This window comes from Callospermophilus lateralis, chromosome 3, assembly GCF_048772815.1.
Source record: "Callospermophilus lateralis isolate mCalLat2 chromosome 3, mCalLat2.hap1, whole genome shotgun sequence".
NCBI classification, from domain to species: Eukaryota; Metazoa; Chordata; class Mammalia; order Rodentia; family Sciuridae; genus Callospermophilus; species Callospermophilus lateralis.
In genome coordinates, this window is record NC_135307.1 from 71,050,954 (window position 1) to 71,065,254 (window position 14,301).

Consider the following 14,301-nt stretch of genomic DNA (forward strand, 5'->3'; position numbering starts at 1 on the left):
ATTCAAATTCTTCTTCCCCTGTTAAAAAGCATCTCTCTCCATCCAAGGCCTGTATCCGTGCCCCAGATCAGAAGGAACATCACAGGAACTCTCCCAGAAGAATGATGCGTACCAGTTAAATACTTTTCAATTTGTGGTTTTGTGAAAAAAAAAAAATCAGCGTAAAACTAGAGATCTCCTCTAGGATAGCCCTTCTCTGATTCTCTCAGTTGCAAGGATTCTAGAAACCAGAAAAGGTTGGTTTGTTGGTTGGTTGTTTTTGAAGTTGTCTTTCGTTTTATGATCAAAAGATTTTTTTCCATTTATTTCCTGTTGTAGGAGTTGTTAAACAACCTTCAGACAATAGTTCCATATTTTTCAGGCTTCAAGATTGTCTAAACAATCTAGGACCCCTAAACTGGAATAGCTCACCTAGTCAAAGGGGCAAATAGAGGGGGTTTTCCTTTCAATCCATATTCCTGAAACAAATTCCATGGTTACAAGTAAGTGATCACTTCAAAGAGCAGGGCTCTGACCCACTTAGTATTTCTACTCAAATAGATACTGTAGGCTCTTAGTGGCATTCAGAATTCTCATGAGTTATTGGAGGCAAGTTCAATGTTATGGTTTGGATGTGAGGTGTTCCCCAAAAGCTCATGTGGGAGACAATGCAAGAAGGCTTAGTTTTGAAATGATTGGATTATGAGACTCTTAACCCAATCAGTGAATTAACCCCTGATAGGGATTGACTGAATGGTAACCGAAGGCTGGTATGCTGTGGCTAGAGGTGGTGGGTCAGGGAGACATGCTTTTGGGGTATATATTTTGTATCTGGCAAGTGGAGTCTCTCTTTTTCTGCTTTCTGATCATCATGTGAGCTGCCTCCATCCACCACACTCTTCCACCATGATGTTCAGCCCCACCTCGAGCCCCAAGGAAAGCAGCCTGCTGTCTATGGACTCAGAACTCTGAAACCATGAGCCTCCAAATAAACTTTTCCTCAAAATTGTTCTTTTTGGGTCTTTGAGTCACAGCAGCAAAAAAGCTGAGATGGAATTCAAAGATGGAATTAAACTCTGTTATATCTTTAATTTTCCCCCCAACATCTCCCCTACCAGCCCCTGTGTACCAGCACTCTGCTCTCTACTTCTATGAGTTTAGCACTTTTTAGATTCCTCATATAAATGAGATCATAGAACATTTATCTTTCTGTGCCTGGACTGTTTTACTTAACATAGTGTCCTCATCCAAGTTGTTGCAAACAGTGGGTTGCCATTCTTTTCTCAAGGTTGAGTAGTTTTTCATTGTGTGTATATATACTGTGGTTTTTTTTTTTTTTGTTTGTTTGTTTTTTTTTGGTCATTCGTTCATCCATTGGTGAACACTTAGGTTAATTCCATACTTGGCTATTGTGAATAAATTATTAAGTGCACCACATTATTTATGCATAGATATATCTTTTAATGAATGTAATCTATTAATATTGAACATTTTAAATATTGATAACATCAGTTTATCAATATTTTTATTTTTGGTCAAAGCTTTTTGTGTTCTGTGTCATAAGGGTTTCTTTTCCATTATCTTCTAGGCCTTTCACATTTAAGACTGCAAGCCATTTGGAGTGTGTGTATGTGTGTGTGTGTGTGTGTGTGTGTGTTTTATGAGATAATGGTCAAGATTCATATTTCTAAGATTGGCTAATTAACCACCACTATTTAAAGAAAAAGGTCATCTTTTCTCCGCTATATTACCATTGCACTATCATCATAAATCAAGTGTAGAGTGTTGATTTATCAATGTAAATCAAGTATAAATATATCATAAATATCTGTGTGGATATTAGACTTTCTGTTCTGTTTATTTGGACTAGTTTATCTCTCAGAGAACAATATTTTCTTAATTAGTAAAGAAACCTTTATAGCTAGTCATACAACTCCTTCAACTTTGTTCTTCAAGATAGCTTCAGCTATTGTTAGTTCTTTGAATCTCTCTCAGTTTGTCAAGTTCTGCCAAGAGATTCATTTGGACTTTGATTGGTATTGTGTTAAATCTATAAATCAATCTGAAATATTGAGGCTTCTAATTTATGAATGTGGTCTATGTCTAGTTTAAGTCTTCTTTGTTTGCTTTGCCTTAATTGTTTGGGTTACCATGATGTGTCCAAAGTTTTCTATTTATTTATCCTCCTTGGGATGTATTTGGTTTCTTAAATATGTTAATTTCTATATCTAATAAGTTCTGCAAAATTGTAGCCCATTATTTATCAAATATTTCTTTTGTACTATTCTCTTTCTTCTACTTCTGAGCCTCTAATTCTATGTATACAATTATTTATACTAATCCATGTATCCTCTATCTCACCTTCACCTCTGTCTCCATGTTGCAGCTTTCTAGAAAGATGAGTCTTATTTGAGTTCCCAATTTTAATTATTGTATTTTTCAACTGGTAATTATTTAGTATCTGTTCAAATATTCTGTCTCACTCTGCTGTTTCTAATTTCCAGCCATAATTTTGAAACATGCCTAATATTTCTTTGCACATAATAAGCATAGTACTTTTAGAGTTCAGGGTTTGATAATTCTAATAATCAATGTCTGTGTGTGTCTATAGGCTTTTCCTGTAGTCTCTTATTTCTACAAATTTTGTTCATGCTGTCTTATTTCTTTTTATTGCTGGTGAGAAACTGTATGCTAGAGATGGTATTTTTAAAAATGTTCACAAAAACAATTCAAAGCCTAAGATGATGATATCTTCCTTGGGAACTAATATGTATTCACTTTTTGTAAAATATGTGAAGAGTTACTAGTCCCATACTACCTTAATCCACCTTAAATTTTCCTACTGAAGCTCTTTGGGGTCCCAAATCACAGTGGTGAGAGGTTAATTCAGACTCAACATCAGGATGAGCTGTCTGTGTTGGTATTTATCTCCTTACTATGCAAGAAAGCCAAGTCTCAGTTTCCAAGTGGTTTCTTCCATATTGGTAAATGTCCTCAGGGCAGGAGTAGTTTTGAGTGTCAGCCTAATTCCTTTGTCCAAGAGTTAGACATACTCATTCCTCATTACTTTATTTGTTCTTTAGTACTTTCAAGGAGATTGTTCTCATCCAACTATTTTAGTAGTCCTCAGCCAGAAGGTTATTTTTAACTAGCCACCATTCCTACCAAACCTAACTTTCTTACCATATTTGAAGCAATCCAATAGAATTCCAAGAACAAGATTCTTACTTCATGCAAAACAGTGATGGGTTCTACTTTTTTTTTTTTTTGAGTGGGGGGGGATCTTCCAATAGAAATATTGTCAGACATTGGTATCTGCAGGGGATTGTTTGCAAGACACCCTTGAAGATACCAGAATCAGAGCATGCTCAAGTCCTTTATGTAAAATGACACAGTATGTGCATATAATCTATCAATATCCTCTTATACGCTTTAAAATAACTCTAGATGATATTTAATCATTTATACAATGCCTACCATCGCTTCACTCATGTGGATTCCTTCTACCCAGTATTCAGTGTATGACAAATTCAAGTTTTTCTTTTGGGGATTTTCTGGAATTTTTTTCCAAATATTTTCCATCTGCAATTGATTGAATCCACAAATGCAGAACCCACAGGTACAGGTGGCTGATTGTACTTCACAAGAGGCAAGCATCTTATCTAGTTAAAGTCATTTTGAGCAAGAATTTCTATGGATGTTTTCTTTTCCCTGGCATTGTTAATATTCTATAAAAAGGACACACAAATTTGGCTGAATGATCACAGTTTATTAATATCATTTCCTATTTCAATGTGGATTTTTACCCTATGGTTTTACATCAATGTTTTCTATCTTTCTATACTTTTGACATAATTTATAAAAGAGGCCCCCAAAGGTTCAATTGCCTATTTGCTATAGAAAGAAATCATTCAACAATTGTGGAATATCGGTCGCATGCTAAGCAATATACTCAGGACTCTATAGAGAATTGCTCATCTAATGTGGAACCCCTCCAAGGAACCATGAAGCAAGTCTTCTCATACAATTCCTTTGTTTTTCTCTAGCTGGCTGAACAACTGCACCGGTTTCAAACAGAGAACAAAGCGCTACGAGCGAAACTGTATAATTTAATGAGACAATATAAGATCGTCTCCAGAGAGGAGCATAACATTTTTACGCATGAACAGATCATCTATGAGGAGTATGTTTCTACCTATAAGCCCCGTGTGAATCAGTGTGCCATAATTATGGGATGCTTGTCTTGCAGTGCTCGTCCTAGTTTTAAAGATCTATTGACAACAATGAACTATTCTTAACCCGGGAATAAATAAACACACTTCTAATCTGCCCCTATAGTGCTATGTAATGCTTTCCTTATTTGGATCAGATCAATCTATTTTAAAAAACACATTTTTCCATTTCTAAAACATGTTTTTTTTAAAAGAATCATTATGCTCTTACCCTATAAGACTATCCAGAGAAATTATGTTATCTACTTTCGTCAAAAGCTGGCTCCACATGTGTATTCCCTTTCTTAGATTGTCGTTGACACAACCTAACCCTAGAGACTAGAAAATTATTCAGCGAAATCCCCAATTGGACTCCTTTTTGGTCACCAATGCCACCTCTAAAATATTTCTTAAATATAGCCTAAACTTCTCTCCAATTTTATTCTTTCTACCTCTTTCAGTCTCTGTTTTGGCTTTCCTCTCAAAAGTTCCCTCATCTTCTGGTTTACAGCCACTAACTTGTCTGCCTCCTTTTCACCAGAATGATCCTTCTGAAGCATTCCTTTGATGCCATTGTAGTCAACTGGGTATAAATTCTTTTGTCCCACTGGACTACCAGGAGATCAGGGCAGTCACTCTCCTTATTCAGTGCTGTTATGCTTGGGACCTCATACATTGCTTTGAGGGTGGTGGGCATTCCCCAGTGTTTTCTTCAAGAATATTGCAGAGTAAAATCTTGCAACCATGAAATTATGTGAGTGAGTCCATTGCTACACTCAACGTTAAATCTCAGGGAAGTGTATTTACAGTGACCAGACCCACTCAAATGAGTTTATGCTCATTGTTTTGTAGTATTTAAGTTACAGAGAGTTGTCACGATCATTTTATGTCATCCAATTGCACAGCATACTTAGAACAATGCTGGTATTCTTCAAGCAGAAACCTCACCCAGATCAATCCAAAGTGTGTTTGTTAGAAACACAAACATGCTGGCGACAGCCATGAAACTAGAAAGTTTGATAGCATCGTGGTTTTTTGTCTTAGCCCAGGCTGATTAAACAACACAAATGTATTTGGGGATTAAAAATGATTTTTTTCATGCCTATCAAGTACAAGTCTCTGGATTCAATCTCAGGTACCCACACACACACACAATATATATATATATATATATAAATAATTTCAGACCTTCAACAAAGCTATCTTTTTTCATGGTAGATACCGCAAACAAATGGCCTTCACTACTAAGAAAGAAAACTTCCTGTCACAAAGAAAAATAGACATCCAACATATGGAAGAAGGACTTCTTACTCTTAAAAAGCTTTATCTGTAAGTATTTTGCCTTTGAAATTTTCAGTCTTTACTTTTATCTTGCATTTATTTCTAAATAAATGGTAACAATAAGTCTATGTTAATTTCTAATATACTATAAAAAAGTAAGTTTATAATTAGCTGTTTCACATCTAAGAAAGTCATTGCCATTGAATCTTTTAGAATTTTTAAATTTGTTCTTTTTAAATATACATGACAGAGTATATTTTGACATATTATACATACATGAGTATAACTTCTAATTCTTGTGATTTTATATGATCTGGAGTTATATTGCTCATATATTCATATATGAACATAGAAAAGTTATGTCTGATTTATTCTACTATCTTTCCGTTTCCTGTCCCTCTCTCTTCCCTTCATTCCCTTTACTCTAATCCAATGAACTTCTGTTCTTCCCTTTCCCCCCATTATTGTGTGTTAGCATTTGCACATCAAAGAGAACATTGGGACTTTACTTTTTGGGGACTGGCTTATTTCACTTAGCATGATAGTTTCCAATTTCATCCATTTACTGGTAAATGCCAAATTTCATTCTGTTTTATGGCTGAGTAATATTCCATTGTGTATATGTACCACATTTTCTTTATCCATTCATCTGTTGAAGGGTACCTAGGTTGGTTCCATAGCTTAGTTATTGTGAATGAGCTGCTATAAACATTGATGTGGCTGCATCACTATAGTATGCTGACTTTAAGTCCTTTGGGTACATACCAAGAAGTGGTATAACTGGGTTAAAATGGTGGTTTCATTCCATGTTTTCTGAGGAGTCTCTACACTGCTTTCCAGAGGGGTTTCACCAATTTGCAGTCCCACCAGCAATGTTTGAGTGTACCTTTTTTCCCACATCCTTATCAACATGTATTGTTGCTTGTATTCTTGATAATTGCCATTCTGACCGGAGTGAGGTGAAATCTCAGTGTAGTTTTAATTTGCAATTTTCTAATTGCTAGAAAATTGAACATTTTTTCATATATTTGTCAATCGATTGTATTTCTTCTTGAAGTGCCTGTTCAGTTCTTTTGCCCATATATTGATTGGATTATTTGTTTTTGGGGTGTTAATTTTTTGAGTTCTTTATATATCCTGGAGATTAATGCTCTATCTGGGGTGCAGGTGGCAAAGATTTTCTCCCATTCCGTAGGTTCTCTCTGCACATTCTTGATTGTTTCCTTTGCTATGAAGAAGCTTTTTAGTTTGATAAAATTCTACTCATTGATTCTTGATTTTACTTCTTGTGCTTTAGGAAGTCTGTTGAAGAATTCGGTTCCTAAGCCTACATGATGGAAAGTTGGGCCTACATTTACTTCTAGTAGGTGCAGCGTCTCTGCTCTAATACATAGGTCCTTGATCTACTTTTAGTTGAGTTTGTGCACGGTGTGAGATGTGGGGCTTAATTTCATTTTGATACATATGGATTCCAGTTTCCCCACTATATGTTAAAGAGACTATATTTTCTCCAATGTATGTTTATGGCACTTTGTCTAGTATGAGATAACTGTATTTATGTGGGTTTACCTCTGTGTCTTCTATTCTGTACCATTGGTCTTTATGTCTGTTTTGGTGCCAATACCATGCCATTTTTGTTACTAAAGCTCTGTAGTATAATTTAAGGCCTGGTATTGTGATGCCTCCTGTTTCACTTTTCTTGCAATCCTTAGATTGCTTTGGATATTCTGGATCTCTTATTTTTCTAAATGAATTTCATGACTGCTTTTTCTATTTCTATGAAGTACATCATTGGACTTTTAATAGAAATTTCATTAAATCTGTATAGTGCTTTTAGTAGTATGGTCATATTGACAATATTAATTCTGCCTATCCAAGAGCACAGGAGATCTTTCCATCTTCTAAGGTCTTCTTCAATTTTTATCTTTAGTGTTTGGTAGTTTTCACTGTAGAGGTCTTAAATCTCTTTTGTTAGATTGATTCCCCAACATTTTTTTGAGGCTATTGTGAAAGGGATAGTTTTTCTTATTTCTCTCTTTCATTTGGTTCATCACAGATATATAGGAATGCAATTGATTTATTGGTGTTAATTTTATATCCTGCTACTTTATAAGTTATAGAAGTTTTCTAGTGGAATCTTTTGGTTCTTCTAAATATAGAATCATGTCATCAGCAAATAGGGGTAGTTTGAGTTCTTCTTTTCCTATTAGTGTCCCTTTCATTTCTTTCTTCTGTCTAATTGCTTTGGCTAGAGTTTCAAGGGCTGTGTTGAATAGAAGTCATGAAACAGGGCATCCTTGTCTTGTTTCAGTTTTTAAAGGGAAAATTTTGAATTTTTCTCCACTTAGAATGATGTTGGCTTTGGGTTTAACATGTATAGCTTTTACCTTGTTGTGGTATATTCCTGCTATCCTTAATTTTTCTAGTGTTTTGAACATGAATGGATGCAATATTTTGTCAAATACTTTTTCTGCATCTATCGAGATCACCATATGATTCTTGTCTTTAAGTCTATTGATGTGATGAATTACATGTATTGATTTCTGTATGTTGAACAAACCTTGCATCTCTGAGATGAACCCCACTTGATTGTGGTGTGCTATCTTTTCAATATGCTTTTGTATGCAATTTGCCAGAATTTTATTGAGAATCTTTGCATCTATGTTCATCAGGGATATTGGTCTGAAGTTTTCTTTCCTTGATGTTTCTTTGTCTGGTTTTAGTATCAGGGTGGTAGTAGCTTCATAGAATGAGTTGGAAAGAGTTCCTTCTTTTTCTATTTTATGGAGTATTTTAAACATTATTGATGTTAGTTCTTCTTTCCAGGTCTGGTAGAACTTGTCTGAAAATCCATCTGGTCCTGGGCTGGGCTTTTCTTTTTGGTAGGCTTTTGATGGTATCTTCAATTTCATTGTTTGAAATTGATCTGTTTAAATTGTGTATGTCCTTCTGATTCAATTTGTGTAAGTCATGTGTCTTTAGAAATTTGTTGATGTCTTCAAGATTTTCTATTTTATTGAAGTATAAATTTTCAAAATAGTTTCTTGATTATCATCTGTACTTCAGTAGTATCTGTCATGATATTTCCTGTTTTATCATGAATTTTAGTAGTTTGGGTTTTCTTTCTCTTTGTTAGCTTAGCTAAGGGTTTATCAATTTATTTTTTCAAAGAACCAATTATTTTGTTTTGTAAATTTTTTAAATTGTTTCAATCTCATTGATTTCAGCTCTCATTTTAATTATGTCCTGTCTTTTTCTAGGACTTTTGAGATGTAATGTTATTTGTTTGGCATATCTCTATTCTTTTGATGAATGACTTCAATGCAGTGAACTTTCCTCTTAGTCCCAGAGATTTTTATATGTTGTGTCATTTTCTCATGTATCTCTATGTATTTTTGAAATTTATTCCCTGATTTCTTCTGCTATCTATTGGTCATTGAGTAGCATATTATTTCATATTTAGGTGTTAGAGTAGCTTCTTTTTAAATTTTATCATTGGTTTCTAATTTCAATCCATTATGATCTGATAGAATGCAAAGTATTTTTTTCTATTTTTTTTTATATTTATAAGAGTTGCTTTGTGGCCTACAATATGGTCTATTTTAGAGAAGGATCCATGTGTGCTGAGAAGAAAGTGTATTCAGTCATTGATGGATGAAGTATTCTATATCTGTCTGTTATGTCTCAATTATTAATTGTATTTTTTAGTTCTATAGCCTCTTCATTTATATTATGTTTGAAGGTTCTATCTAGTGGTGAGATAGGTATTATAAAGTCACCCAGTATTATTATGTTGTGGTCTATTTGATTCTTGAAATTGAGAACAGTTTGTTTTACATACATGATTCTCTATTGTTTGGGGCATAAATATTTGATTCCTATGTCATTCTGATGTATAATTCCCTTAAGCAGTATGAAATGTCCTTCTTTGTCCCTCCTTATTAACTTTGGCTTGAAGTCTACTTTATCTGATGGACACCCCTGCTTGCTTATAAGATCTATGTAAACGATATGTTTTTCCCCCATCATTTTATCTTTAGTCTGAGGATGTCTTTGCATATGTATGAGTCTCTTGGAGATAGCATATTGTTATACCTTGTCTTTTAATTCAATTTTCCTCTCTATGTCTTTTGTTTGATGAGTTTAGGCCATTTACATTAAATGATATTATTATTTCTAAAATTTTTTTTTTTAGTTGTTGATGGACCTTTATTTTATTCATTTATTTATATGCTGTGCTGAGAATTGAACCCAGTTCCTCACACATGTGGGGCAAGCACTGTACCACTGAGCCACAACCCCAGCCCATTAAATGATATTAAGAAATTGTTTTTATTCCCTGTCATTTTGATTTATTTCTGGTTTTTAATTTGAATTTCTTTCTCCTTTGCTTCACTATCTTTGTAGTGCAGTTCACTCCTTTATTGGTTTTCAGTTTTAATTTTCATTTCTTCTTCATGAAATAGTTTACTGAATACATTTTGTAGTGCAGGCTTTTTGGTTGTGACTTCTTTTAACTTTTGTTTAACATGGAAGGTTTTTATTTCATCATCAATTCTGAAGTTTAATTTTGCTGGTTGCCGCAGTCTGGCTGGGCACAAAATCACGAATCACTCACAGCTTTGTAGATTCAAACAGCAATTCTTTATTCCTGATCTCACACCGGCCCTCTACAAACACGTTCTGGGGAAATCCACGTTCTCTGCCAAGTTCCACGTTCTGGATCCCAAGTACTCTCTGAATCCCGCGAGAACTCAACGGGAACTTCAGGAGCGGGCACGCCTGAGGCAGCAGGATATGCCCTATTCCCAGCAGGGTACACCTTAAACCTGGAACCGCCCTAAACCCAAGGAGAGCCCTAAAACCCTGATCCGCCCTAAACCCGGATCCGCCCTGGTCCTTGAGCAAGGTCACCTTACATGCAATGTCACTGCAAATGTCCAAGTCCATTTCCATGAGTCCTTCCTCTAAGCAACATGGGGTACACTGGCAAGGAAATTGTCATACCTACTTGGCTAATGGCTCTCAGCAGCTGGTTTTAGTATTCTTGGCTGGCATTAATTTTCTTTCTGAGCTTGGTATATACTATCCCAAGACCTCCTAGCTTTGAAGGTCTGAGTTAAGAAAAGAAAATGAGACCTGGATTCGTCTCCCTCTGAATGTAACCTGTCTTTTTTCTCTGGCAGCTTTTAAAATTCTATCCTTGTTCTGTAGGGTTAGCCATTTTCATAATAATGTGACTTGATGTGGGTCTGTTGTAATTTTATATAGTTAGGGTCCTGTAAGCTCCTATATTTGATTTTTCCATTTCATTCTTTAGGTTTGAAAATTCTTCTGATATCATTCCATTGAAAAGATTATGCAATCGTTTGGTTTGTGTCTCTGGGCCTTCATATATCCCAATAAATCTTAAATTTTATCTTTTAATGTTATCCCATATTTCTTGGAAATTCTATTAATGGTCTCTTAACATCTTTTCTTCATGGTCAACTTTGTTTTCAAGATTATATACTTTGTCTTCATTGCCAGAAATGCTGTCTTCCAAGTGGTCTAGTCTGTTGGTGATGCTTTCCATTGAATTCTTAATTTGGTTTATTGATTCCTTCATTTTAAAGATTTCTGCTTGATTTTTTTCAGAATATATATCTCTTTATTGAAATGATCTCTCACTTCCTGTATTTTCTCTCTGATTTCATTTTTTATATCATCCTTTACCTTGCAGATCAGTTTAATTATGTATATTCTAAACTCTTTCCATTTTTCTTCAACTGTGGTGTCAATGGATTCTGTTATTGAAGTATCTTGAATTGTTTTGGATGATCTCTTCCCTTGCTTTTTCATATTTGTTGTGTGTCTACCCATCTGACATTATGGATCTGAGTCAATATAGATTCTACCCTGTGGACTTATGATATCCCTGAAGGTTACCAGTACCTAACCATTTTGGGGGAGACAAATAACAACAACCAATGCAAACAATGTACAGCATCAAACCTAATAGTTCCTGCTATGAGATCTACAATGTTAATTGTCACAATAAGCAGAAATGATATGATCAATTATAGCCTACAATAAAAACAAAGAATTTGAAAATTGTTTTACAATTTTGAATGGTGGACAGGGAGAGAACAGAAGTGATATAGGATGTGATGATTATAAGGGAGGAGGAGAGAAGATAGAAGTAAAAACATACAGAATAAAAGAGAACAATAAAAGAGAACAAAAAAAAGAGATTGTTAGCAGAAGAAAAGAGAGAAAATCAACGGAAACAGATAGAGAAAAATATAGAGAGTATAAAATTTTTAAATTAAAAATGAAAATAGAAGAATTTAAAACAAAATTGAAATATATGAATCAAACATCCTATCCCTCAAAATATTGATCCATGAAAAATAACTGGCTTCAAAAATGCTAGAAATGAGAAAAAATATGAATATGTATAAATGTCTATGAACTATTAAGGTCACAATTAAACAAAGAAAAGGAAAAAAATTATGATAAAAAGTTAAAGAATTGTCTCATTGGAGTTCAAAAGATTTTCAGCTTCCCCTCTAAGCAGTGTTAGGTTGTGTGATCTGGAGCATGTAGCCTACTCTACCTTCGGGGTCGAGTTGCTGGAATGAGAGAGGTAATTCTATAGGCAGAACTCCTGGAGGCAGGGTTTAGGCTTAGGTAGCTCAGTATATTTGCTGAATGCCACTTGGTCTGGAGATTTTAAATCATTGCACCTCCAGGATCCATCAGTTGCTGGTCCACACTGGAAGACTGCACCCTGTTGATCTCCCCTGGATTCTATTTGTGTGGTGGAGGAGCCATTTCTTAGTTCATTATGTCACCCGTGGACCCTGTTTTCTGGTCTTGGGTTCAGTGTACAAACTCAAATCTCTCTTGCCCCCATCCAGTCCTGTGAGCGTCCCAATTAGAGGGAGAGGGGAGTGGGGAGTGCTGGGTGGCTCTTCATGACTAGTAGTCCCCTGTGTAAACCACTCTTCACATCTGATTTTCTCCTGTTCTCTCAGGCACACTCCATGTCATATAGTGTGGGTTTGCCAGGCCTGTATTTTGGGCCAAAATCAGGTTAGCCAGGAATCAGGTCCCCAGCTGATTTGCCAGTCTCTGAACCATGGCTGCAAAATGGTTCCTTCTTCTGACCTCCACACACAGCCAGGATAGATGCAGCCTCTTTCCTGCAGAAGGATATTATGCAGCATGCAGCATGCCTTTTGGTTTTTTGTGGGAAACAGACCAATCAAGAAGCAGCAAGCAGCACTCAGAGAGGAGAACTCCAAACTTTATTTTATGCCAGTGGGCCCAGAAGAGAGTAAACTCCAAATTCTGAGCCCTGATCCACAGTTTCTCACCACATTTATGGATTATTTGGCTTCGTTTTAGACTCATCCTATCATTGGGGCTTTTTTCCTCTTTAAGAACCCCAAATCCCTAATCTACATAGCTGAAGGTCTTGTGTAGGGTCTCTAACATAAAGTATGCTTACAGAAAGGGCTCTTTTCACAGGCATCTATTAAATCTCTAGCCTTGAAAGCCTGGCACAGGGCTGTTTACATTCAAGAGGGGAGTAGTCAGACTCCTAGGGCAGTTATTTTCAATCCAAAAGGTAAGGACCCATGGTTAATTAGGCTTCCTAAAGAAAGGATGATAGAGGAACTGACCCTTTCCCCAGGCATTGGTTTCTTGCCATAATGTTTTCGAAATTTCATTTTACAACCAGGTCTGGTTTGCCATCACAAGTTTAGTCAGGCAGTGCCTTTGATCTCTAAACTCTTCATACCCAGATGTGACTCAGGCATCCTAAAAATGTAGGTTCCTTTAATTCCCTTCTCCCTCCATTTTGCTCACAGAGGGACAGCTCTGGCTGGAACCTCCAGTGGTTGCAACAGCAGTGGCATTGGGGATTTCTTTCTTATTTTATCATATCCAACCTCCCGGAGTCCCCAATCTGCTTTCAATGTCCAGTATTAAATCCCAGTAAAGTGCCCCCTATCTTTTTTCACCCACCTTGCTGAGAAGCTGCCTCTTTGCTTTCTGGGTTTCACACCATGGAGCAGCCAGGAAAGTGACCTTCTCTATTCTGCCATCTTCTCATTGAATCTTTCATTGAAGGTACAGACCAGCTCTGAATTTCACAGAGGCAGTTGGATACAGGAACAGACCAGTGGAGGGCCTCATGAAAACAATGTGAACATTATCATAACACCAACCTCCTGTGGTATTCATTTCTGCCATTCTAAGTCACTTTCACTTTTAACTTTTTCTTAATAAAGTAATGCTTATACTTTATTTTAAAATTCAAATATAAAAATGTGTAACTTAGAAAATTAAAGCTACCCTGATCTCTCCCATCTCTCCGTAAAAAGAATCATAGTTTCTAGTTTGCATACATGCTTTCTAAGGTATTGATGTATATGCATGTGTGTTGTGCATATCTGAAATTAGATTGTACACATCTGTTCAATTTTAAGTGCAAATCTGTTTTTTCCATGTAAAATTATGAGAATGATAAAACAAATATGATCAAACAGCAACATTTGGAGTATACATGGGAAGTCTTTGTACTATATTTTTCACTAATATGTTGAGTTTGAAGCTATTTAAAAATAAAGAGGGAAAAAAAGTCATTCATACAAGTGATGGTTCCTCATTCTGTTCTCCAGACAAATGGTATTCATCGACTGTACCGTATTTAATTTAACTAGATTTCTTTTCCCAAATTATAATTTCCACATTTATATCCATCCTATCACAGAAAATATCCCCTCCTTAATTACTACTTTCTTCTAGTTCAAGGACCTATCTTGGCTTTCTGAATTCT

At 35.6% G+C, this 14,301-nt stretch overlaps 1 protein-coding gene across 1 annotated transcript in view; it reads left to right on the forward strand.

Moving 5' to 3' along the window:
* Positions 1-14,301, forward strand: part of Ccdc175 (coiled-coil domain containing 175) — a 61,281-nt gene that overhangs the window by 21,428 nt on the left and 25,552 nt on the right. Inside the window, exons 9-10 of the mRNA XM_076849325.2 lie at positions 4,026-4,162; positions 5,409-5,519. Coding sequence (XP_076705440.2) covers positions 4,026-4,162; positions 5,409-5,519 — 248 coding nt within the window. The remainder of the gene's footprint in view (positions 1-4,025; positions 4,163-5,408; positions 5,520-14,301) is intronic.